Source organism: Vanellus vanellus (assembly GCF_965231255.1).
Source record: "Vanellus vanellus genome assembly, chromosome: 3".
Taxonomy (NCBI): domain Eukaryota; kingdom Metazoa; phylum Chordata; class Aves; order Charadriiformes; family Charadriidae; genus Vanellus; species Vanellus vanellus.
In genome coordinates this window covers 59,673,321-59,700,769 of record NC_138907.1, presented here as the reverse complement: position 1 = coordinate 59,700,769, position 27,449 = coordinate 59,673,321, and the positions used below count along the sequence as shown (strand labels likewise).

Genomic DNA, 27,449 nt, shown 5'->3' with positions numbered 1-27,449 from the left:
ACTGCAAAGACAAAGCAAAACAACCCACCCAAATACATGCTAGTACAAGAGGACAATTTAATGACAGCATCTCTCATTTGATGAGAAATAACTCTGGAGAGAGAAAGGACTGGGCAATGACCAGCATTTTATTTACACAGGTCATGAGACATGTCACTTGGGTGATCTGTTCTTGTCAGGGAGCCCTTAATTAGAAAATTCCTAGAGAGAGCTCCTGCTCCCACTAGGTGCTTATTAAAATCTAAAGACAAAAGGAGTTAGTAGAAAAGCCCGAGGAATGGATGGACAACTCAGGTTACACTGGAAGGCAAGAGTCAGCTGCTGCTAGCATAGGGAGAGGCACTCAGGATGGGATGCTGGATTTTGAATGAAAAACTCTCAGTGCTGTTATTAGTGAGTATTTTTAGCATTAAAAAATCTAATTGGGTATATATAAATATTTTAAGATTGTTTAAAAGACATTTTATGGTTTGCTTACAGTAATACTCCCAAGCTTAATGTAAAACTTGCTATAAAATATTCAGCAGCCTTTTTATAACTAGTCTTAACAACAATTTAAAGTCTTACTGTTTTATTTTTAATTATTTTTGAGTCCATGTACTTTAGCTCTCAGATAAAGGGAACAGGCGTTTGCAATTGTAATTGAAATTGTATTCTGAACTATTTTCAGAGGCTTTGGTGAATTGAGTATGGGGGGCAGAGAAAAGAATTTCCTTAGCTCCTAACTCCCTCCATTACTGGAATTCTTTAATTTTAGCTTTTATTGCCTTTTTAGAGACCAGGCTAAGCCCTGTGTTTAAGATCAAGTTTACCATCACACAGTAAATGTCATCTATATCCTCTGCTGGGGATGTGGGGGATAGGACTGTAATCCTGCATTTGCTAAAAGATAGCCTCATTCCAGCAGGCATTTGTGATTTCTATCATCTGTGATCAAGAACTGCATTGCACGCTGATTTTGAAGTATCTCTCAGATACTTTTAAAACTATAACCATAACCGGTTTTATATGCATTAAAAAATACTGTAAGTATCACTAATCTGTAGCCTGTCTGCTTTGTAGCTGGTGTGGCTGGGACTGAATTTCTATTTGTTTATTGATACCTTCCACTGGTATGAAGACGAAGATGCTTACATTTATACACGGATTATGCTGGGAGTAAGTACGAGTTTGATTGATAAAATGCTCCAGAAGAAGAACATATGCATAGTCTTATTTTATTTACATCCTCCATAATAATATTTCTGATGCTTCAACAGTAATTTTCCCATATAACAGTATTATGTTAATATAGTATTTTCTTTCTTTTGCCTTTTCTATAGCAAGCTTGTAATTTAATTTCTTTATACTGTTATACATACAGTCAACCCTGGCTTGGGCAAGAGCTTCTGCAACGTGCCTTAATTTTAACTGCATGCTAATCCTGTTACCAGTCAGTAGAAACCTGATTTCATTCTTAAGAGGAGCAAGCATTGTAAGTACCATTTCTCAAATAGCCATATTATCCTCCCTTTTTTATTTCCATAGTTCAGCAGTATTATCCCTATCAAACATTTTCCAAGGAATTTTAATTTTTGATAGAGAAGTCTGTACACTATTGCCTAGTTATTAACATTTAAATTGTCAGTATTCATGACTGAAGAGAAACAAATGGCTTGTTTAACGCAGTGCTCTGAATGCAACACTGATTTTGGCAGCCGCTGCATAGCATGGTGTCACGAAGTGAAAAGTGAGGCGCTACAAAAAGCGGACGTAATAATGCAACTTGGCCAAATGGAGAAAATACATATCCATCATGTGTATCCTGTGTAGCTGCAAAGTAAAAATTGGAGAGAGAAAATGTGCAGATAGATAAAAGTGTCATAAAGATACTAAGGAACACGTTTAAAACCTTCTGTCTGTGTGGCCACCATTCAGGTCTTCCTATCTTGTAAACATGTGGTTTTGTAATGGAGTGGTCATCTGCTCAGAGGCATTTACATTAACCTGAGCATCATGCATAGGAAGTACTTAAGGCTTTAGCTCTACTAGCTATAGCTTCAACTTGGAGTGAACCACTATAGTCAGAGCAATTCCAATACCACATGGTTGGGTAAAAAATCACTGATCGCTTCATGACTCCAAGAACAACAGGAATTTAGAAATCCTAACATTAATTTACTTTGCTGTAGGCTGGTTCTTATTTATTTAAGTTCTGCCTCTTTTTTCCTTCAGAGTTAGAGTTAAATTTCCAGCAGTCTTTAGGCTGGGAATCAACTGTGTTTTATAATTCCTTGAGTGCAGGAGCTGAGCATCTAAGAAAAAAAAAATGTCTTGTTGGACTTCTGAATCAGTTTGTAAATTAACATAAAATATTTGCATGCCCACTTAGATGCTGAGTAAGAACTCAGAGAACTGAAACTCTTCTTACAGATAATCAGATTTTGCTCTTCTGGACAATATTCTGCTCTTGAGGAGCATGGCACGGAGCAACTTGACTGGCTCCAGCATGGTGAGCACAGGGCTGGATCCAGTGACTCTCCGAGGAGGTGCCGTGTCTTGGCATTGCACCCCGCGGTGTTCCAGATTTTTGGAAGAGCTATTAGCTGGGAAACAGGGTGGATAAACGCCGGGATCTTTGGCATGGCACTCTACCAGCTCAAGCGAGCAATCCAGACACCCAGAACACCGTTCAGAGACTGAATTAGGTCCGCGAGGGCTCTCTAGGTTCCAGCAGAGCGTTGTTAGTTTTGGCTGGTGGCCGCCCGCCCCGGCCCCAGGCTGGCTCCCAGCAGGCAGAGGCACCCAGCTGGCCATGAGCACACCACCGTCCAGCGCTTCCAATAATGGGAAGACGGCTCAGTAACACGCAAGCGTGCAGCCACCTGAGGTCTAGACAGCCTCACCCTCCTGGGGCGTGCATTTCATGAAAGCAGGGAAAATGTTTTCATTGCGAGCTGGCCCTGCCAGCGGTTCAGCTGTGTTCGTGCAGCTAAACCTAAGCTTGCAAAGCAGTGGTGGCCCAGCCTGGTGTCCTTATACCAGCAAATTAGTTAATCACCAGCCCAGAAAAAACACTCACAAATCACAGCTAAATTTGGCAGAATTTTATCAAACTTGGTTTTGAGCCCCTACATAGGCTGAACAGCTTAAGAAATCCTGGAGCGTCACTATGCCAAAACCAGTTACCTGAGCCCCAAAGTTAAGGCTAACCCCAAACTTCCACTGAATTCCTTTAACATTCCATTTTTAAATGTACTGAACTCCTCTTTTCTCCTCTCCAAAATGTGAACTGTAAATAGTAATAGGAATGATATAAAACAAGGTCTGCTTTTTCACCAAGTGCTGTGGAGGAGCACTGAGGAGACAGCTCGACAAAAACATCGCATTTCACAAGATGGTCGCCTATGGAATAGCTGTAAATGCAAGTAAGCTTTATTTTTATTTTTTTTCTTCTTTGCCTTTGAACTGTTTTGACTTTCACAGTGATTCTGCCTCATGCTGTAATCCCCATCAGCTCTGAGACGTGCTATTTTAGTGCAATCATTTGGTGACTGCATCTTTAAACAGGTGTAGGAGTCCCATCTGATTAACCATTTGTAACCTTTTTTGCTTAAGAAAAGTTTGACTGTTAAGTCAATAAACTTTCAACCTGGATAGTAACTACTAGTTACCACTTAGTTAATGTGACCAACTTGTGTGCTCTTAACATTTAGTGTAAATAACTTTCATTAAATCCCTGAGAGTAGATGTTTGGGGAGACGACATAGCATTAGTCTGATTTCCTACGGAAACGGTGCTTACGAGTCACACCGCTCATGTGTCCACCGATACATCTTCTTCAATAATTTTTCAACTCGGTAATAAATTTAATCTGAATTTGAGACAAGCAGCTGTCTCAAAAACATTAAATTCCTAATTATTTTTTTTAATAGGTGATGGGTACAGGGAACTAATGCTGCCTTTGAGGGAATAACTGCATCCTGAGATGAAAAATTAGCTGTTCTGCTGGTCGTAGCGACTTACTGAGTTATAGGTGTTGGTTTGCCTGGCTGGGAAAAAGACACTGCAACTTCCTGTTCCCCAAGTTGTTAAAGAACCTGGAGAAGACCGAAGCTTGTACAAATTCAGAGGACACGAGGGGAACAGGAGACGGTGTGGGGAAGAGGGATGTGCGAAGAAGGAAGAATGAAAGGGAATATGAGGAAGGACATAAGCACATAGAGATGGAGAGGTATCTGGGCCCACAGTACTCTTAGAAAACATGAAGGAGACACAGGAGTTAATCAGGGTTATTTGCAAGCATAAGACGTTGCAGGGTAAGAGTTCTGTCCCCAGGCTGTCAGGGATCCTGGTCCCAATATTTTTTTCAGTCTACGTGAAGGAGGTGCTTTTGCGTGTATAACCTGTTAATGTCCCTGTGCAGTGGGACAAGAATATTGAGACAAGTCAGGATTGCCATCAGGAATCAATAGCTAAAATTTGTCCTTTGTATGTAGAATTCAGAGGGGAAGGCAGGGGGATGAGAACGTGCATCAAAGAGTATTATGAAGATTTACTTATCTGTCATACCCATTCATTTATCAGAGTTCAGTTTCAGTATAAAGCAGATTCCTACAGAACGCAACATTGCTTCTTTAATTAACAAATCAACCCAGGAATGTAAATTAACCAACTTCTACTTGGTGTATAATTTGTCATGCTCCAAAAAGAAAGCAAAACTGCACAGTCAAACCTTTTATGTGTTCGGTTTTTGCATTCATATAAAAATGTTTGCTTGTGCATTAAGGTGGACAGTTTGGGAAGTGCAACTCTATCAGAAAAATGATTACTTTATGGCTTCAGTAATTCCAAGGCAAAAGACACAGGAGCTGATACGAAATGACAGAAAGCACCATTATTTAATTCTGTCACTCTCTAAGGAGAAAATGAGGGTTCATCGTTGGGTTGTTATCTGGGTTGGGTTTTTTCCCAGAATAGGAAATGGGCAAATAGTTGATGAGGTATTTGAGGAAGACGACAAAATACAGGGAAGTCTAATGAACAAAACACGACAACTTATGAACTCCTGCTTCCCTAACAGACAAGCGAGAAATAAATATCAAAATTGGGAAAACACTACATTGCTGTATAGTCGGACTTTGGTAAAGAATGGACAGAAACTCTGTTGCCCAAAATTAAATTCCAAATTCATAAAAAAATATACAATCCACAGCACATACTGTGACAGAAAAGCAACGTTTCAGAGTAAAGAGGTACCCACAAGTATATCGAGTCCTTTTATAAAATCTAACAGCGTTAAAATGGTGTGTAAATAGATGCCATTTTCCTCTCAACTGACACATTATTTATCCAAGTACTACCTATATTGCCTTTTGTTACACAAAAGCATAGTCAACTCCTATTAGTCTATTGCAATTTAGTAATTCTTAGTTAAATGAATGTTCTCCCCTGTACGATCAATAGCCTAAATGTGGCAGCAAGAAGTTAAACCAATTTGCAGATCAGATCAGTGAGCTTACCCCCACAATATAAAATTGTAGACTCCTTTATTATAAAAGTAACATGTATTCATCTCAGCTTGCCAGGTGGTGTTATTCCAGCATATTTATTTAATAGCATGCTAAAAATAGTCAGTGCAACATTAGTATTGTCTGGTTTCTAACAGGCAGCCAGCTCAGCAGAGGTGCGCCTGGCCTTGGAAAAACTACATCTGTACCTTTAATTTTTCATCAGCTCTAATACAAATTCAAGAGCAGGCTTTAATTGGTCAGGTCATAAAGGGATATAATTAGAGACTAGTGGAAGAGGGAAGTTGGAGGAAAGAGAGAGAGAGTAAACAATGCTATCTATAATCAAGGGCATCATTGAAAATTCAGTAAAGGGAATTTTGCTTAGTTTGGCTTCCTGCGTTCTGCATGCCTGTCTGTGATAAGAGAGTCTGGGAGTTATTCACCCAGTAATAAATCTTCCTTATAGACCTGTAACTCTGCTAGAATAAAATCATAGTTTCATGCACTCTCAGTTTGATCAGTGCAAATCATTCTATGCTTCCTAATGCAAAAGAGACTTTTCAATTGAGAAGCGGTTGTCTGAAACCTAAAGATATCTACAGAAAGATAGTAAATGATGTTTTGTACAACTCCTCTCTCTTACTGCATTGTTTGTACCCTCATAAGAGAGTACATTCATACATTTTCTCATACATTTTCTGGAGAGAGCAGTGTTGGGGGGGATAGTTCTGTTGTTTTGTGTTTTTTTATTTTACTTTGGTATACGATGTACATTTTGAAGAACAAACTGCTTCTTGTGGGTTCTTTTGATGTTTGCAGAAAGGTGATATAGATATATTGTTCCAACAGTCTTTTGAATTATGATATAAATAAAGCCTAAGCAATTAAGGGAAAGTAGGGGAAGGACAGCAAGGTTCTTTGTAGTTAGGCTGTTTGAAATGGTGATTCTTGCTCCTTAAAAATTCCAACAGTGTGATTTTCTTTAAAAACATGCAAAATGGAGACAGAATTATAGTGATGTCAGGTGTGTTTGGCTTCCGGCAAGCATCGTGAAATCTATAGCTAAAAATACTAGAAAACCTTTCAATTTTCAAGCATATTTTGGTAGTGGTGGCTATGTGAAGGGCTTTGGTGATCTGAGTAACATTTTTGTGTAAGCAATGAAGTTTTCAGGAAAGCAGATGCTTATCTTCAAAAGAGGTTTAGCTGATATCTCAGTGCTGTACTTCCAGAAATTACAGAAAATCAAATTTCCATCAAACTGCACTTTTTTCAGGTTGTTTAAATCCAGACTTAGTGCAACTACTAGGAAGGAAACTACATTAAATTAAAGATTATAAGCTTCCAGCTAGGATAAAAAAATGGTCCAAGTCATGCTCTTCTTTGATGTTTATAACCATTCTAAAAAAAAAAAAAAAATCCAACGCAAGTATGTGTGTGGTCACTGTTGTAATTTTTACATAACCTGCACTTTTTTAGTCCACACAGACAACATGAAGCTGAATTAAAGGTTCTGTGCAACTAGAAAAGGTACAAGCTGGGCTTGCTCAGGGACAGAATTCCCTGTGCCTGGGTTAGCTGCTTGCAAAGCCCTTCTCTTCACTGCGGGCAGAAAGGCCAGGATTTGACCCTTTGATTTTAATATGATGGGTTGGCTAACCAAAACATTTAACTGCTTGCAGCAAGCTCCAATTTCATTATTATCCTGTACAGGCATGCAGAAAAAGAGAGAGTGAAATCTTGTCCTCAGATAAACACATGCAATTTCTGCTTAGTTCAATGAGAGTTGTGCATGCTTCACTGAAGGCACAATTGGCTGAATAAGACTAGCTAAATCGACCAGACTTTCAAGATAATTTAATTACATCTCTTTGTATTTAAGAATATGTACAGTAAACATCATGCTCTAATAGCAACCCTTTTCCTCCCTCCCTCCTTCCAATAAAACCTTTTATTTGATCTCAGAGGTGGACTAGATAAAACATCTTGGGGTCAAATGCTAATTAATGTATGTTAAGTGCTTCAGAGATTCCAGATATTGTTAAAAACAACAGTCAAAATCCCTCAGTCTTCATGCACGCTTATAAAAAAGAACTTTGTTTAAAAGATTGTATGATTTATTCCGTACTACATATTTGGTTGTGCAGAATGAGGAAAAAATTGAACTGAAAATCCTGAGATGTAATACCTTAAACTTTGCCCACCACTTAGATAAGTGGTGCAGGGGAGAAAACCCCCAATTGTTGTAAGTTCAGATTTCAGAAATCTGCATATTAATTTTGGAATTGCGTAGTAAATTCTATACACTGCAGATGTAAAGGACCTTCAGAAAAGGCACTTTAGGGAAGTAAAATATTTTAGCTAATGGCAACGTATCCAGTGCCAGACTTTTTAGTCTACTACTTTTGTACATTAAATGAACCACATTGAAAATGGAATTAGATCTTTGCATTACTCTTACCATCCAGCTATAATTCACTTTTAGATTGCATCATTTTTTCCCAGCAGCACACAAAAAATCATGAGAAGTATTAATCTAATAACACTCTAGGCAATATTTGAGATCATGGGAGACTCAGGTAAACCAACATATTCAGTACATCATTAGTTTGAATGTTAATATTTCCCAGTGTATCATTATACTCTGTATGTTAACAGCTACCACAGAATAGCTTGCAGAAAAGACCTCTCCTGTTCATCCTGGAAGTCTTCTACACAATACCCCCTACCTGTTAGATGAAAGCTGGAGGGCATGTCACCCAAAAGGGAAGATGTGGTAAATCCCAAAGAAGAGGATATGATGATGTTTCCACTGACAGTAACACAGTAAAGCAGAACAACATGTAGATGGACAAAATGGTGTCCTTTAATAGCCTGCAGAAAAATCTTACTAGGTTAAGCTGCAGAAAGTGGATCTCTTCTTCCAGGGAAAAGTTGCAACATGATTGCCCTTCATTAAACCTTAGGCTTGAGACCTTCTTGGGAAGCTATGTCTACTCAACCCACAGGTTTTTCCGTTCAGGATTGCAAATACTCTGCTAGGCAATGTGGACCTCTGTCTGGAAGAAACTACCACCTCATTTCATTCTCAACACTCTACATATACCAGATAGCACTAGGTTTCCTGCCGCTGCTGACGTGACAGGAATCTGTACAAATCATGTACAATCCTGCACTTTGAGGAAAATGAAAGATTTCATAGCCTTCTAAGCAACAGAAATGTCAACATTGCACATGAAGATTTTGCAATCTGCAGAAAAATCTATGGGTTTTAAAGGTGAAAGAGAGAAAGTGTGTTATGCTCTGAACACAGATTCGAACCACCACCTCTGGTCAATGTTCCTATTTTAAGTGAGCAAGGATATTCCAAAACTTGCAGTTGATATGCTGCAGCGAACCCTTGGTAAAACAACGCTGTGGATCACAACTGTGAAACTCACCTGATCCCAAGGCTATGGTGACAATTATGTCATATTGGAGTTATAAAGAGCATCCTGCAGGTAGGGACAAGAGGCACAAGTACCATTACTGATTGCACCAGTAATCACTAGCAGATGCCAAGATACAACTGCTCAGCAGAAGTCCACTCGGATTCATTGTCAGGGCTCTCCATCCTTTGAAAGTTTTCTCTCTTCTTTCCCTTAGTCCAGTACCAGACTACATGCAGCATGTAACTCTGCAACCTACCACAGACAGCGGTTCGTTACCCTGCACTCTTGTCCTCCAAGTGAGCTCTTTCAGATGTCGAAGAAATCAGGTCCTCATCAAGCAATGACTTGGTTCCCTTCCAGCTGGATCTGATACCATCCTTACCAGGCCAAAACATCTGTTCTGAAAGGAGCCCCTAGTAGAAACAGCTCCTCCTCCTTCCCACTCAGCACTTAAAAGTGCTGTTACACTTAAACACATAAATGGTGTTTATATACTGCTTATACATCAGTTGTACGCTGGGGAACAGATTGCCACAGCCCCCACACAGCTGCCACCTAAACCCTGCAGCTCAGAGCCTCTCCGGCTTTTGACAGTCTGAATCCACACATCTCGCTCCACTCGTTGCTTGTGGTCTTGTGCAACCTTCCTTCCTTCCAGCATCCCGGCGCTGCCGAGGTGCTGGGAGCACCCTCTCACGTGCAGACTCCAGGGACCGTCTTCCTCCTGACACTGGCCAGGTTGTTTCACATGCAGCACCTAATCCATAACAACGTACGCAGGACATGCCGGGTCACTGAGTCCAATACCCTCTAATGCTCACAGTCACATCATATATGCTATTTCATAAAATGACCAACCTTCAGCTGAAAGCTGCTTAGATTGCTTGATCCCATTATCCCATTTATTGAAAGGTTATTTTAGAGTCTCATTCCTTTGATGGCTTGAATCTGTCTTCTAATTTCCACGCTCATTTTATCTCTGGGCAGTTCATACCCATTTGGATTCAGCCTCCATTCTGCTGAAGCTATTCCACCTTGTATAAATAATTTATCGTTCATTGGGCCAAAGATTCAGAAAAAATGGGAGCTTGATTTTGCAGTTTGGGTGCTCTGGATATTCACTTGGGATGCTTGCATCGATAAATATTTGATTATTTTTATTAAGGGTTTCATCAGGAGACAGCTCACAAGAGAACAACCAGTCAGCCCAGTGACTAGGACATGTGATTTGGTTTAAAGCCCTACTTTAAATTTAATGTAACAAGGATTTTAAAATAGGTCTTTCATCTCCCAGTGAGCATCTAAGCATGGGGCAATGAGGTGAAGCAGGTGTTAGGGAATGGCAGGGGGAAGTCCCTAAGCTGACATTGTATTTTGAATGAAGTGCAACTTGACAGTCAAGCAACCACAGCACATCTACTGCTCCAAAAGGATCACCTCAGAAGAACAGACTGCAAGTAACCTCCCTCCAGCCTGGGCATGTGGGCTAACCTACTGCTGGGGGGAAGAGTGCAATCTTTTACCCTTTCACAGTGGCTGCTTTAAGCACTTCCATGGCCAGCATCCTACCTTAACTCTTATTCTCATGCCCACGGCTCTCCCCAGGCACTGCAGAGGAGTTGGTCTCTGGCATGCAGAGTGAGGGAGATCACTAAGTGGATAGGCACCTAAAAGACTTAGCAATACCAAAGACCTTACGCATTTTATCCAGTGTTTTCATCTATGATTACACAATGACTAGCACAGTAAGCCATTACTTTTGTGCAAATAGTTACAATTAAAAAAGGAAAAAGAAAGAAAGAAGAGGAGAGAAGAAAGAGGAAGAAGAGAGAAAAAAAGAAAAAGAAAAAGAAAAAGAAAAAGAAAAAGAAAAAGAAAAAGAAAAAGAAAAAGAAAAAGAAAAAGAAAAAGAAAAAGAAAAAGAAAAAGAAAAAGAAAAAGAAAAAGAAAAAGAAAAAGAAAAAGAAAAAGAAAAAGAAAAAAGGAAATAAGAAAAGAGGAAAAAATCTTTTGAGATAATATTGTTCAGGGAAGCAGATCATATTTGGTTTACTACAAATACTGCCTTTTAGAAAGGCTTTTTAAATGGTCAGGAACAGGAACAGATAAAACACTAAAGGAGAGATGATAACGGGAAACTAATTATAAAACCTAGAAATAGCATATCCTAATAGCTCTACTGTAAATATATAATTGTTTTTCATTGTCATTTTTTCATCCTTTGGCATTTAATATTTTGCATTAATCACAACTTTCCAGTAATAGATTTGAGAATCTCTCATATTGAATACTGAAACTCTGCACCAAGCATGATTACAACTTTATCTATGTTAGCCAATAACAAAACAAAGTCCTTCCTTTTTCCCTCTTTTGAAACTGTCATCTGTGCATTCAGGAGAAGAATTACAGTGGAGTTCTTACTTCACTCTAAGGCATTTTTCTAAACTGGCCATTTCATATACCTTTTGGGAGCGGGCCAGAAGTACATGTGATACATGATGGCCAGGACAAATCAGATCTAACATTGTGATTCAGACTTCTCCCTTAAAATCATACTTCCTGTGGCTTCCACAGGATCCACCTGCACAAAGTAATGTTATAGCTACTTGTTAATAGGGAACAGATTTTCTTAAATATCCCTGGTGAAAGTTGCAAACTGCTCTATGCCTAAAACGGGCAAGTTAGTGTCCTGCGGAGCAGTATTACACCATGGCACAGCCTAGTATATTAATTAAAAAGTAGGGATTTTAATCAGTTTACCTCATTTTGAACAATTTAAAATCAGAGGCAAACACCTTTATATCATCTCTCAAGAGGTCCTCCTTTGATGACACAAGACTGCAGGGCACTTGACTGTAAACATGGGAGATGACCCTGGAGCAATTCCTCTCCTCTCCAATGTGAAGCAGTTGCTTCATGTTAGACACGTATTTGATAAAATTTTCCTTTTATTGTCAGCTTAACCCATGCAAAGCTCTCAAGTTATGCCCAAGCTTTTCAAATAGTTCGCAGTGTGCTTATTGAAGTTCCTTCTGGCACTGTGGGCACGTCCAAATGTGTCTATAATGTCACACCACTCTTTCTCTCATGCAGCCATCCATATTGTTGCCCACTTGATCAACATCGAGCGGTATCATACCAGCCAGTCGAAGGAAGCTGGGGAGTTACGGAATAAACTTTCTGGCCTTGGCAAAAGCCCAAATGAAAGCTACTTGAACCCAATCAGGACCTACGAAACGGTAAGCTGTCACTTTTTGGTTTTCCTCATCTAAAAAGCTTTCCTCTGTGGATTCTATTGTCGGTAAAACTGTATTTCAAAGCCTTTTAACCAGAGCGAGAAGGTGCTGCCAAAGGTTAACCTCAATTTCAGCTGAAAACACTTACTCAGAGCTGCAATTTTCAGGTTACTAAGCTCAAAGAAATGTCTACAGTATTTTAATTAGTTTGTCAGGAGACAGCTAGGGCGGAGGATAAGGAGTGTTGTGAATAGTAGACAATGAAATGAACCTGCAAAGAATTTTAAAAAAACCTAAACTAAACTATCAATACACGGACCAAACACAACTTCTTTCCAGAAAGAAAAAAAAAAAACAAAACAAAACAAAACCCGCAACAGCAATAGCACTTAACAGTATTCTATCACAGTTGCTATTTGTCTCTCCCCATGGTTGTGCAGTATTTTCCCAACCTGAGGGCTGATTCTGCCCTGTTACGTGTCGACTGTGGCCGCCCAGGGAAGAGGACGTGCAAAACCACCCTTGCTGCATATAGGAAGCAGTGCCTGGGGAACCTAGTGCTGCTGTGTGCTCTCCCGAGCCAAGCAGGACTGTGGGCACCTCAGCCCTGTAAATAAATGGTTCTGCTTGCTTTGGGGAGAAAAGTGACTGTGCCCCCTGTCCATTTCCTTGGCCATCTCACAACAGCAGTATAAGCTCTTCCTCATAATTACTCACAGCATAAAGAAAACCAGACCCATTCTGCAAGGTGTGCATGTAAAACATGCAAAAGTTAAGCAGCTTTTTTCTTCATTCCATTGTACTATACATCACATTTATGTTACATGTTTGCTTGTGTATACTGTTATACACTGTTGTACACTGTTATATACTCCAGGGTTGAAATGGCCCTGGTGAGACTCCCACACGCATTATTTCCGCTCTTTAGAAAATTCCCACATAGCCAGCATGCAGTAACGACTGTTCGAACATCATGGAGTGGGGCTCTTTTGGTCCGTGGTGTGCTTCACTGAAACAAGAAACAAAGTAAGATCATGCTGGACAACCATCAGTAGGATTTGACAGTACTTTTCTGTTACAAGGCATTTTGTCCTGCTTTTTCTCAGTTCCTTTCCAATTTAGATAGTGTGATGTTTGCATCTTTGAAAACAAACAAGTAAACAATTCTCAGGTTTGAAGAAAATCAAGCAAATTAATGGTCTCAATGGTACGAATACAAAAGTCTTGATGTTAGTGTTGACAAAGTAGTCGGGTTTATCAGAACAGGACAGCAAGCCAAGGACTCAGCTCCAGTGTCTTTCAGTATCCCCGGTGCCCACTCTCACCACATGCACGTGAGATGTTCCTCAGGAACAGAACAAAGCTCACAGCCTTGAACAGGAATCTACCATCTTTCAGCATGCATTTTTTTCTCCACTAAGCCTCCATGGTGATATAATTGTGAAGTAGGCTTCTAATTAGCATTAAGATCCTAAATACCCTTGAGATGGAAGGCTAGCATTTTTTGAGATCCTTTCCCAGATTATTCACCGTAATACGTCCCACAATTACCTTCCAATTTACAGCCTAGGTTTTACTTTAACCTCTAATATTTATACTTCTTTTATCAACCACTTGTGTCTCAGTAGCTACCTTCAGAATTAATAAATTATTAAGGCAAGCAAATAAAAGATTGCTTCTAACTTCAGAGAAGAAAGTTCTGAGAGGAACAATTCATGCTTTCTTTTCCGTTTCATCCTACCCCTTTAGTAGCAATGTACTAAGTGTCTTTGACATTTTTCCTTGTTTAATATAAATATTCAAACTAGCCACTGTAGTGGAAATGTTCAAAATATCACCTAGATCAATGCTGTTAATATGTAATAGGATCTGAACACACTCTTCACAGGCACCAATTTGAAAATGTACTGTGTGCTGTCAAGTGTGAACATTTGAAAGAATGATTTTACTGTAAAAAGTGACTGTAAAAATGGCATTGTGGAATTTTATCACCTCTAGGATTTCCATATCAAATGAGTGCACTTTACAAGTACTATATAGGGCTTTTTTTCTTCTGGTGTATTAAGCTGTAGAACAAACTCCGGATCCAGAAGGCATGCTGAGCTCCTTCATTCCTGTTCATCAGCACCAGGAAAACAGATATATATGCTTTGCAGGCCAAATGGGGACTTCATTTACACTCAGCTGGCATATTTAGTTTGGGTCTTATCTTGTGTGTGAGATTTCTACTGCTGTTCTTCACGATTTGCACTTTATAACTGAGATCAGCATCTGACTGTTGTGTTCAAAATACTTTGTCATTCTCACTTCAGTTTATTTTGGTGGGTTTAGACAGATGTAACAGACCTGTGCTGATGTCTGTGAGTCATGAACAAGAAGGAATATGATCTAGCCCAGCATATTAATGTTTCATCATGGACATGCATAAAATTGGAAATATGTCTTTTAAAAAATAAACCCAAGTATCATCCAGTGTATCTCCATGTAACCGTAAGGAACGGTAAATGAGAGATGCTATTTAGCTAAATGAGAGCATGCATTTTTATACACCATTTCAGGGCTGCTAAAACCCCACAAACTTTGAAGAAAAATAAGCACAAAACAGACCCACACCTTTATGGTTGTAGGTGTCTTAGCACCTCATTTTATCACCCTCACATGAAAAAGCTGATTTCTAGTGCTGTTTTACTTATTATATCTCTAGGTTTCATATTCTAATTTCTCTAATCATTTTCCCTTTTTTCTGAAACACTTTTACATAAGCAAAATAGGTAAAAGTACCAATGAGACTGTCTAATTTCCTCCTTTCAATTCCTGAAACAAATAAGTGGTAGCAAACATTTACACATCTGTCTGGGACAAGCCTGAGTGGAAATAGAGCAGAGGGATGTTTTTTCCATGCTCTTCTGTGGTAAAATGGAGGTGTGCATATGTGTCCATATCTTGTTCTGGTTTTGTTCCTATGCTGAAAATCTGTCTTAGATTTTGGCTTCATAGGTAATAGCAACACCAGTAACAACAGTAACAGTAACAGAAGTAGTAATAAAAGTAGCCATTGAACCAACAATAACTACTAATACTAATACTTACAATGTATTCTTATTCTAGAACACAACAGGAGAGGTACTAACCACCGTAGCTGGAATAACTGGAGTTGTGATAACTGTGGCTTTAATTCTGATCATGACTTCATCCACTGAGCTCATCAGAAGGTCATGCTATGAGGTGTTCTGGTATACTCATCATCTCTTTGTGGTTTTCTTCGTTGGTTTAATAACCCATGGTATGGGGTAAGTGTCTGCATAAACTACATGGGGTATATGTACACAGTTTGAGATGAAACGCGATTCAAATCTATAATCCTGTGCTTTTTTATTAACAAACTGCTGGGATCTTTGCTTGGAGACAGATTGCAAAATGAAAGCATTTTGAAATTAAAACTCACCACTTTTCTGAGGATTAAAAGTGTGGTTTAGTTCTTTCAGCCACTCTTCTACTATCTTAAAACCTGCGCCTTATCAATGCATCAGTCTGAATGAACTTTCAGCCCTGGGAACTGGCAGCATTACAGATGAGGAATCAAACCTTTGTGGGTTCAAATTAACGAGGGATAGACCTTATGCTCATAGCTCTTGTAAGGTAGTTTGCAGGAGAGCTTGTAGAAGCTTGACAAGCTTTCAGCATGTCAGCTACCCTGTGGTGGATGTGCCTGTGCCCATGCTCCTCTGCATCCATAAATGTAAAGCAGTTTTGACCTTCTTTCTCTGTGGGGAAAAGAACCCCAAATTTCCTCACCATGGAGAAATACTGTGCAGTAGCAGTAGGCACTATATTACAAACCAGGTTTAAGTGACTACAGTGACAAACAACTTGAGTTTATGACTAGCCCAGTCAGGTGGCTAGGAGAGGGATGACTGCCAGGTCGCTGCTTGTCTCCCTGTTCCTCAGCAAAACAGGATGGTCCATCTTCTCGGTACAGGGCTCTGGCTCTCACACAGAGGGACAGCAGAGTCGGGGGAGCCTCCCTGAGAAGCTCATGGGCTGATAAATCCCCTGTGAATGCAGCGTGAGAGCAAGAAGGTGCCTAGTCCTGAAAACATTTCCATCGTCCGTTTCCAGCTCCACTGACTTTTTCTGCTTCTTCTTCTCTCTTGTATGCTTTCTCCCATTTCCCTTTCTCATTTCTTTGCAATAGTGTTAACGTGAATCTACAGTGGTACGTTTACATTCACATTTTAATTCAGATAGGCAGTGCAGTTTTGAGGTAAATCTCATGGTCCCCCTCACCTCCTAGGTCAGGCTCATACCACGGCACAATCCCTGGACTGCATAACAGAGTGTTTTGGGATGAAACTACCCTGACAGGAACGCATTTCTGTGTGCCAAGCACTAACAAGTGACCCATTCACGGGACCAAACCAGACCTAGTCCTAAGCCCTAGGTAGCCCTCAAGTGCAAGGCCCTCAACAAAGACTGCTTTGCTCCACAGATCTTTTCCTGCTGACTATCTAGCGGACACATGGCCCCAAGCTGTAGTAAGCTTTTCAGATCTGAAGACAGAGTCACTTGGTGTTATCATAATACACTTCTTATGTCTGTTTCATAAAGCATTCAGATGGTATTGTCCACCACTAAAATACGTACAGGCCGCTACTCTTGGACACAGAGAAATTTCCACAGCGGTGTGTGCCTGTGCCTGCTGCCCAGAGGTACATGGCATCATCACGGGGCAGGGAGCAGGCCGGTACAATGTTTTGTGGTGTGTTACTTTTCCCACTTCTTTCCTTGTGATTTGAGAGCTGCCACATTCAGTTTGGCTTTGACTGTTCCTGAAATTGGCCCAATTAATTAGTCCCAAGTTTCAGAGGCACAGCTGCAAACAAATGCTGTAAACTGTACCCTGGCTTGATTAAAAAGGCCCCCTCCCCTCTCTCTCTGGCAGATCTTGTAGAATCCAGTTTCAAACAACTATAATGAACCCATTAAACCTTCAGCTTTGTAAGCTGCCTCTGCCTAGCCAGCTGATCGACTGTCCTTGGCAAGAGACTTCCCCAAAAAGGGGACACTTATTTAACAGCCCTATCGACAGCATTCAGTGAGCGCGCTGCTTGCTCCAGGCTGGGAGTGCACCGCAGCAGAGCAGGTCCCTCCTGCCCCAGCACATCCTTACCACTACCCCATTTATAAAAAGGAGTCAAACCCCAAGGTTTCATCCACTTCCCATCTCTTCCCCCTTCTCAGGCGACTGAACAAAACTCACTGCCTCCTTTTCTGTCTTTTTGTCTGAACTGGTGGCAGCCGATGACACCGCCGTGTAAAAGAAGGCAGCGCTTTTTATCTCCATGTCTCTTGTTAAACTAGCGGGCAGGACAGGCTAACGTTGTAGAGCCAAAGTATGTATGGAATGGAAAATCCGGAGAAACAATATGAAACAAACAGGGTTTCCCCATAAAAATCTTCCTTCTCTACCCATAATCAATGCCAGCTGAAACCCATTTAAACTGAACAGTCAGGATTGATGTTTGGGAAAATTCACATCATTAACACTCTCAGAAGTAGAGAAGCTAGAATTTAATATGTTTAGAGAGTATACATCTAATTATGCCCCTCCAACTTTATTTGCAGCTTTTAAAAATGCATTTAGAAAGCAGCAAAGGAAAGAGAAGGTCTGTCGCTATTGAATTTTATTATTTTTCTAAACAATACCAGACCCTCATATAGAGAGGAGGTCAAAGTGCTGCAAAGAACTTGGAAATCATTCTAATTTTGCCACAAACAGCAAAATGTGCATTTTCTATGCAAGGACTCTCCACACTTCAGCTGCATTGATGTATACCAATACTATAACACACTTCTTGCATTTGGTCAAAAAGTCATGGCAAAGCTAAAGGAAAGGTAATTTGAATGAGCGAGCAGAACAGGGTTGAAATGGCCAGTTCTTGAACTTTCAGTTCTTGAGCTTTTGGTTATCTCTGAATCTGCATTCCACTACTAGTGCAAAACCTACAGATGCACAGAAACCTTGCAAGGAAGCATATCACTGATGAACACTTTTGTTTTAAGTCAGCTCGTCCGAGGTCAGACGCCTCAGAGTCTGCTGCTTCACAATGTCACTTACTGTAAAGATCACTACTTGGAATGGGAGAACGCCACTCAGTGCCCTTTGCCGCAGTTTTCTGGCAACAAACCTGTGGTAAGAGTGATGATTGTCTTCTGTTTTTAACCTAATGTCCTTCCTTGGGAAGCCAAATGTCTTAGGGAGCAGGGGGCTGGAGTGTATGCTAGTGACTGGCACGTAGTGTCATGATTAGAGAGTAGTGTCACATTTCTGTTCCGTGACCGACCTCTCCCTGTGCATTAAGATACTGATCCTGACCTCCTCTATAATCAGTATAGACGGGTACAAATGAAGAGTGATGTGTAAATTTTTGGTGTTATTAATAAAATTTTTTATTTCTGGGAGATCCTTTAGTTAGGCAACACTCCCTCTGAAGGGTATGGATTTCAGAATTGTACTCTATTTAAATCTGTTGTGTACATTTATTTTTAATTATTTAGTATCACTGATATCCTTGATGTGTTCATTGCGCAAACACAGCCTCTAAGCAAAAACCTTGTCAGGGTAGAGATACAGAAAGTAAAATGGAACAGTAAAGCTAGGGATGCAAATTAATATTATTATTTTAACTAATTGTACTTTAATATGGATAGCCTAAATACCAAGGGAGAATAAGTTGGAGACAAAATTATGTCCTTGCTTTGGGGCACATGCTTCAAATCGTCCAGCCTTGATGTCTTAAGTTAGGTAAAAAGGAGAGAATTTTAAACAATGAATTATGAAAGGGAAAGGCAAGAGGCAGGAAAAACGTCCCACGGAAGGGTGGTTTTGCTGCAACAAGATTGCAAATCCACAGGGGGTAATTAAGTAGCAGACTTGTACAGTATGTCAGATGTCTAGCATCCAAACAAAATCATTTAACATTTACAGCTCAAGATTTAGCTTGCTCATATGCAAGTTTTTCTTGTTTCTTCCAAAAAGAGAAAACATAGCAAAGGAAATCTTAGAGTAAAGGAGAAAAATTAGCATTCAGTGTCTTGTAGCTCTTTTAATGGCTGACATAGATTTTTCTTAAACTAAACTATTGTTAGCCACTATCCAACCCGCATATTAATGAGAAAATGAATGCCTCTCTAAAAATTTCAGCTACAATGTCACCATAAAAATCAATACATGGCTACACACCATGAATGCAGACACAAGCTTGCTTCCAACAGTATGTCTTGACATTCGTTATCATAAAGCTAACTGGAGAGAACTTCCACTTCTCCATGTTAAACCCATTTTGCCACACTTTCCTGCGTACCCAAGGCCATATGTGCAAAGTCACATTACTTTAAATGAATTGTGATAATACCATATGGCATATAGATCATCTATAAGAACAGTGCTTTGCTGGATGGGTAATGTGCTACGGTGTGATACCTGCTAGACACTGCAGTTAGCAGAAATTCATTCAGAGGCTGAAAAGCCCAGGTGAGACTTGTGCAGCGCTGGCAGGGGCTGGTGCAGATGGGTCTGAGCAGGGAGGGGACAGCCTTGTGCACTGCTGGGATTGCGTGAGGTGACACCGGAGTGCATGCCCCTCTGGCCACTGCTCCTGGGGGAAGCTAACCTGGCAGAGCCCCTCTCTCAGTTGTGCCACATCTGTTCCCCTGCTCCATATTGCAGCCAGTAGGAGCCTGATCTGACTCGCACTGAGGACGATGAAGCACTTCTGTTGCACTTGGGGCATCCAGACTTTTATCCTCACAGAGTCTCCTGAGTCATCACTGCCCCATCTCAGTTCATTCTCATTCCAGGAGGAAACACCACTTGGGCAAGAATAGCGATGCCCTGATCAGCCAGCCAGGAGCTGTGTTGCCTGACAGCCCATCCCTCCTGGTAGATGCCCTGTTGTCCAAACCCAGCCAAAAAATATTTTGGATTGAATGCTCTGTTGCACTGGAGCGATGGCACGTTTGAAATTTCAGCTGAGCTCTCCCACAGGGTAGCCTGCAGCCCTAACATTTCTGTCATGTGCTTTTATTTACAGGTAGCACAAATGGAAGGGAGGAAAACCAGGTCTTATCATTATTGTGGCTTGATATATGCAAATATATTCAAGACATGTGAGACTACCCACTGTGCAGAGACACCTGTAGTATTTAGGGACAACGGATGTGTTGAGTTTCTGCTTTAACTGAGAATCTTCTGGCTTATGCTGGTTTATTCCCATTATTAAATCATGCATTTTTTTAATTTAATTTTCAAGACTTAACCTTGGGAAATTGCTACTCCATCCTCTTAGCACTTTCTAAGGAAGCCACATAATTTTATGGCTTGCTTCTCATAAAAGATACTTTATAACCCCTGTTACCCAGCTTGTGGAGCAAAGTCAATGTTTCAGCAAGTAAAGTTACTCTTCTGAGATTTGAAAAGCCACGTGATTGTGGAGTCTTCAGTTTGCTAGAATGAGCTGTGTAATTAACAAAACTGGAAATAAAACATTATCTCTTCTAGGAAAAAAAAAAAGATTTTTCTTTTAAATCATGAAGATTCAATTGCATCTAATTATCTCAGCTATCTGTGCAACTCGGTGAAATCATCAGCTAGTATACTTGAATAGCCAAGTATCTTTGATTGTTATAGTGATCAGTAGATACGATTAGCGAGTACAAGCACAGCAATCATCTGCAATACTTAAAGTATGACCAGCTTAGTATCCTAGATCAAAAAACCACATTTATTGATACAGAGACGACTAATGGATTAAATGGAAATACGTTCCATTCCTCTAATTGAATATTTGGGACTTAATGTTTTCTCATGCAGCATCAGAAAAATCACAGCTGACAATAAGTGCTACCCCTATCTGACCCTTCTGAAATATTTTAGATTTGAAGAGCAAAAAAATAGTTAGGCTATGAGTAATATTGCATAAATGTATGCATCTATACGTCTTCAGGTCCAATGACGTCTATATGTAACACCTAAATAGATTAATCCTTTTGCCTTTAGTAGGAAAAGATTTTAAAGGACTCTTCTTGGCCAGAATACAGACAGATATTAGCACTGCTTTTGGAGTGCATCTGTGGAGTCCCATATGTCTGTTCCACAAGAAAGCCAGAACTGCTAGAGTAGCAACAGAAATACTCTCCTGAGAAAGGCGAACCAGAAATCACAGAAGAGAAATCAAATAATTTCATTTTAGGCTACCTGCTGCTTTGCACCAGAAATGCAAAATATTTTTCTAGAAATTAAAGTAAGTGTTGTTTTTTTAATATGCAACTTTCTACAGGCTTGGAAGTGGGTTTTAAGTCCTATGGTGCTGTATATCTGTGAAAGAATTGTTAGATTTTGGAGATTTCAACAGGAGGTGGTTATTACTAAGGTATGTAACATAGCTCGCATGTCTGCATAAAAAAAAAGTTATGTCAATTACTTTTTTCATCTTTTATAGATAACTCCTTTATATTATGAGCTTATTTTTCACTCCTAGCTTCAGCAGCTCTTATATCATTACCATGGTTTCAGCCAAGTATTGGTTTTGGGTTTTGCATTTGTTCCAATAGCAAGTCCATACGAATATTCCATATGGGACCAAACCTGATTAATGAAGTACCAGACTTACAAGGCTACACCACCATAACACAGTCCTCTGTGCAGAGGGTCTCTCTTTGTACTGAACTGAAACCCACGCTCCCCAGCAGCAAATGGCAGAGACATGTCTTTGCAGGACTTCGACTTCAGTAGGACACGGTTTTAGCTTCAAATCTGGAGCCTTCCAAGGAGATTAAGGGTTGTATTATCAGTTAGCATAAATAGTCAAAGCTTCATTAATACCACTGTAACAATTTATCCCAGTTGTAAATATCTCTGTATGCTCAGGGCCTTTTTAAGTCACAGCCAAATGGATGGGAACAGCCAAGCCCACACGTATCAAGCTGGCAATCAGAAACAGCTTATCTTGTGTGAGGGGGAAAGCACGTCGGCTAAGTCTTGCTGCTGATTTCACAGAGCGGCTGTGATCTGAGAATCTCGGTGTACAATGTGTGACATATAAAGCCGGCTGCTTAACTGAGATTACCTCTTCATAAAAGTATATTAGAATTGAGCTCACTGGGCTTTTCTCTTCTTGCCAAACCAACAATAATCCCACACACGTTAATTGTGTTACATGAGAGTAAAACTGGGAAGTTATTCCAGGCTATTAAGGAATACTTTCGCATAGGCTCTACTAAGATACAAAGCTGACAAACTGTTGAATTGTTACTGCCTTTTACACTCACAAAGCAAGCTGCTCCACGATAGGCACTGTACGTGCTCTCAAGCTATCGGGCGGCAACAGCACTGCAACGTGCAGTTTAGGCCATAACTTACAAGATATTTAAAAATTACTGTGCATCCCAATTTGCATGAACTTGTGGTTGAACTCAAGTGGAAATGATTGCAAAGTCACCTGTAACCTAACGGAAACAAACAGTTACTCTTCAAAGGAAAATAAAACAGGTCCTCTTATTATTGTTTAGGTGGTGACGCATTCCTCTGGAGTACTTGAGCTTCACATGAAGAAACGTGGCTTTAAAATGGGACCTGGTCAATATATCTTTCTACAGTGCCCATCTGTCTCACAGCTGGAGTGGCACCCTTTCACTCTCACCTCAGCTCCCGAGGAGGACTTCTTCAGCATTCACATACGGGTCATCGGGGATTGGACTGCGTCCCTCTTCAAGGCCTTCGGAGCTGAGGAAAAAGCTTTCAAGGAATTGTGGATGTTACCAAGGTTTGAATTGCAAACAATACATTTTAAAATGTTAATTCTACATTTTAAAATAAATGTTAACAATTTAACTTTAATTAATTTTGTGTGTGTTCTTTATGACATAGTATTAGTTTGTAGTTCTGGATCTATAAATATGCCATTGTGCTAAAAAAACCACAAACACACAGTCATGAACCTAGGCCAATGGCTATCAAGAACACCTGATGACTAATAAAAGATTTAAAGTCCATATAAATATCTATATCTCTGTCTCTATCATCTAAATCTCTAATATCTGTGTCTACACCTGAAGATATCCATTTCAACAGACAGGTGCTTATGAACCGGATTAAAATGACGCTAGAAGCTATCTGATAGCTTTGTGCCCATATGCTTTTGCTCTGATGGTTCCCATCAGCTGCCATCCAAACTTCCAGCTTTTCCCTTTCAGTTACTTAGATGTTTTGTGGCCCCAGAAACTTCTATCTGAACCTTACTTCTTTCGAGTTGTCTCCCTCAACTCTCTCTCTGGTCTCCAAACCCTTCTCCACTTTATAAAGATTATCTGCATTCAAATTCTGTATCTGTGGCATCTTAATCCAAGCAAAAGGTTGTTGCTTTGTTGTTGCAAGTGAGCAGGGCTCCGCTGAAGTTAATGGAGCCATCCTGATTTACACCAGCTAAGCATCCGGCTCTACACATAACGGATTCAAGCCACTTAGCTCCTTGCAGGCATAGTGGAGATTTTCAGCAAAGAAAAGAGCCCAGCACGGGATCATTTCAATCCCGGGGGAGTGTGTAGGGCCAGGGACTGAAGGGACTATTTTCCCCCTGGAAAATTGCTTCTGATGAGGGAGTTCTAGTAAAATCAAACAGCAAAAGGCACTTGTTTCATTACACTTATATAATTGAATGGGACTTGGATACTAAAGAACTTTCCGCGAAAAAGCTTATAGGCACCACTGAGCTACAGACACACACTAGAAGGTCGGGGCAGAGGAGAAAGTCTGGTCCAGTCTTTGCACTGTATCAGTTAATAAGAATTAGAAATGAAAGCTGTGCCTTTGTTAAAGGCAACTGGAATGAGAAGTATGCTGTTTCAGCAGAACTGGAGCAAAAATGGTTCAAAGTGATTGACAGCCAGTGTAAAGAATGAGAAGGAGAAAAATATTATCAAACATTGCTGGCCACAATGCAAGGCTGAAATTAGCAGCGCTGTCATATATAAAGACTCTTCTTTTTAATCTTGTTAGGGTCCCTAATGCCATCACTCAGTTGCTTTCTTGCAATATATTAAAAAGAATATTTCAATAGTTAAGCTAGCAATAAAGCAAAAAACAAGTCTTTTTCACAGGTTTCAATATCTAAGGATAAACACCGACTTGGTGACAATATTAAAAAATAACATATAGCAGAAACTGAGCAGAAGACAGAAGCCATGTAGCAACTGAATGATAAGGTAAGGTTCTAAAAATAAAATACGTACATTGTAATGAATTCAAGAAGACTAAAATAAAATATATGTGTATTTATACAGGTAGAAAAGACAGTTGTGATTGCTGGTCAATTTGAGAGATAATAGCATAGAACAGGCTATTCCTGTGAAAATAATCAAGTTCCACATTAAGCCTCTTTCGGATTTTGGCTCACTTAATTGCTGGTTTAGTACATTGTCCCCAAAACTAACCTCTCTTACAGTCAGGAGCACTACCTAATTATACTAATCAGCAAATTTTTAAATTCTGAAAATAATACAAAGATCCACTAATGTCACTTTTCCAAAACTAAATACTTTCCCGGCTTTCCCCAAAAGTATAATGCTTCTTTCTAATGAAACAGTGTAGATGGGTGCAAAAAATATGGACAATCAAAGCCATAGCTAGAAACAGTCTATAGCCCATTTTTCTACTCCTCCCTTGGCAAATGCAAATGTAATATTTTTGGTCAGTGCGTTCACTATCTTCTTACCTTCCTCCACCCTCTCTAGATTAAATGAATGGGTTGTATAGCTGAGTTTCTCCTCCACTTTCTCCTCCCCTGCTTCTCTGAGTCGCTGTATTTGGCTAAGCTCTCTTGCTACGTCTGAGCAAGGCGTTCAAACCAATGATGGGATCTCTGTCACCTAAGGATTTAGGAGGAGACTGACAAGACAAATCTCTGTAAGGAATGATTCAGAAATAATTGATCCTGTCTTGTAGCACAGAGAGAGATTAAAGAATCCCTTGAAATTCCCTCCAGATCAATTTTTTCTCAATCTACTAACAATAATGAGAATTGCTCCCAAGACCACATTGAACTACATAGAAAGCTTACCTGAAAGCAGTTCTTAGGTACTTTACATATAGTCTCTAAATTAACCATATTTTACAAGAAGTTTTGAGTGCTCAAAAAGTACAGGGCTGGGCAATAACCTGAATAACAACACACATTTTTAAAAAAGCTTATTTTGTTTACATATGAGGCCAGATTTTAAAAAAATTGTCCCTGAGTAGCTGTTTCATTTGCTACCGCAATTGCAGAGCATTTGGAATACTGAAAAAACATGAACCATGTGACAAGTGCAAATGACAGGGAGAACGTTTGCTAGGACTTCAGGTACGCTTCAAGAAAGCAACAATAGGGTTTCAGATACGTTGTGTCCCTATATTTGTGTGTACCATTGCTTGGTGATCCCCTTTCTTTTCCTGTTAAAACATTTCATTCTTCCTATGTCTGCATATTTGTTTGTAGTACGTAAGCTGAATTTTAAAGATGATTCATGCAATAAAGAGCACAAAATAACAGAATATCTGAAACAAGGAAAAAACTCATTTTTCCTAAGGACTGGGTGTTAGATAGTGAAACGATCTTCCAGAGCACTTATGTTATTTAAAGACAGACTGGACAGAGCAATCCAAAGTACTGTGTGTATTTACATTCCATGATGCTAGAGGAATGAATCTGATTATTTAATAGTCTTTTTCATCTCTAATTTTGACCAAAATTAATTCCTTAGCATCATCAACGTTGATTATAGGCAGTAGTAACATAAACAAACGTTTCTCCTTACAAATTTTGCCTTAATGTCAGATCCTAAGTACAGTGTTATTGCCAAAACGGTATTTCTGAAATATTGTTTTTTCAGAGAGCTGAGAAAATAGTAGTTTCTTTGCATATGATGACTTCTTTCTTGCTTTCTCTTTTATTATTTTAACAAATATAGAGAACTTCTCAAAATTATTAATATAATCTTTTCCTCTTTACTTTGATATATACAATATAGAAAATAAAGCTCTAAACCAGGCTGCTTTTCAGTAATTCATAATTAAATATGCAAATTCCACAGCTAAATTTGGACATGCAATTATATGACTAATCACATTTCAGAAAGCCAGAAAATTGCAATTGCATGCTTAAATAGATGGCCAGGCCCCAAACCCACATGGGTGCTCTTGTTCTCTCATTTCAGAAAAAACAGTTGCTTTGCTATTAAATGGCACCCACTGAAAATTACATGTGTTTGTACGGGTAATTTGTGTGCCAGCTTAGATATTTCTTTTCTCTTTTATTTTAACAAGTTCAGTTTTGAAAACATGGAGTCCAACTGGTTTTAACCTTTCTGTCACTTTATATGTTGCTGACCCTCGACTAAATGTCTTGTTGCTGTAGAGTGGCCGTGGATGGACCCTACGGATCTGCAACCACAGGCGTCTTTCAGTATCGAGTGAGCGTGTGCATTGCAGCAGGAATCGGAGTCACGCCGTTTGCCTCTATTTTAAAATCCATTTGGTACAAATCCTGCAACCCTAACACAGTACTGGCGCTGCAGAAGGTAGGTGGGAAAGTTTATCGCTCCATCAAAAAGTTCCCTAAATGAGCCCATTTCACCAGGTGAGAGAGGCAATTCAGAGGTAGAGACTCACTTGAGCGCTTTAATCTGCTCTCAGCAGCAGTCGCTCACTTTCCAGCTGCCTCCGGAGCTGTTGTGGGGTAGGGTCTCCTGAATTCCCTGTCATTCCCTGAGAAAGAAGGTAGGCCTACCTGCAGTGTTTTTAGTAAAAGGTGAAGAATCAAATTTTCAACAGCAACTGGAGATAAACGCGGAATGTCTTTCATAGCTAGACAGATAGTTAGAGAGCTAGAAGAGAAATTTGTCCTCTTGCCTACCAGAAATAAATTCTGCAAGGTTATCTCAGACGGAAGTGAAGGGCAGCACCTGCTCCTTGTCCAGCTGCAGGTTTCGTGAGGGCCCTTTGGCTGCGTGTCCTGGTCCAGAATGCTGCATTCAGCAACCATTAGCTGCTTTTCTCACCTTGCAAAGTCAGGATATTAGCCAGCATAGAAGGAATAAAAAAGGCATTTAAGCTCTGGATGAGGTGCATATATCAAGATGCACATTACTGCCTCAAACCACTTTAATTATTTTGTTGGGGTCTGTAAGGCATGGCTGGCACCAATTAAGTTAACACGCTCTTGATCTGCTAACCTGTTATACATCTTCTGCTAAGG

At 39.9% G+C, this 27,449-nt stretch overlaps 1 protein-coding gene across 1 annotated transcript in view; it reads left to right on the top strand.

Annotated features, from left to right (window-relative positions):
• Positions 1-348: 348 nt before the first annotated feature.
• NOX3 (NADPH oxidase 3) overlaps positions 349-27,449 on the top strand; it is a gene marked incomplete at its 5' end in the record, with an annotated part of 39,766 nt that continues 12,665 nt past the window's right edge. Inside the window, 10 exons of the mRNA XM_082481056.1 lie at positions 349-393; positions 1,063-1,158; positions 1,364-1,474; positions 3,323-3,407; positions 12,017-12,162; positions 15,268-15,449; positions 18,223-18,352; positions 21,498-21,590; positions 22,729-22,982; positions 26,610-26,772. Of these exons, the coding sequence (XP_082337182.1) occupies positions 349-393; positions 1,063-1,158; positions 1,364-1,474; positions 3,323-3,407; positions 12,017-12,162; positions 15,268-15,449; positions 18,223-18,352; positions 21,498-21,590; positions 22,729-22,982; positions 26,610-26,772 (1,305 nt within the window). The remainder of the gene's footprint in view (positions 394-1,062; positions 1,159-1,363; positions 1,475-3,322; positions 3,408-12,016; positions 12,163-15,267; positions 15,450-18,222; positions 18,353-21,497; positions 21,591-22,728; positions 22,983-26,609; positions 26,773-27,449) is intronic.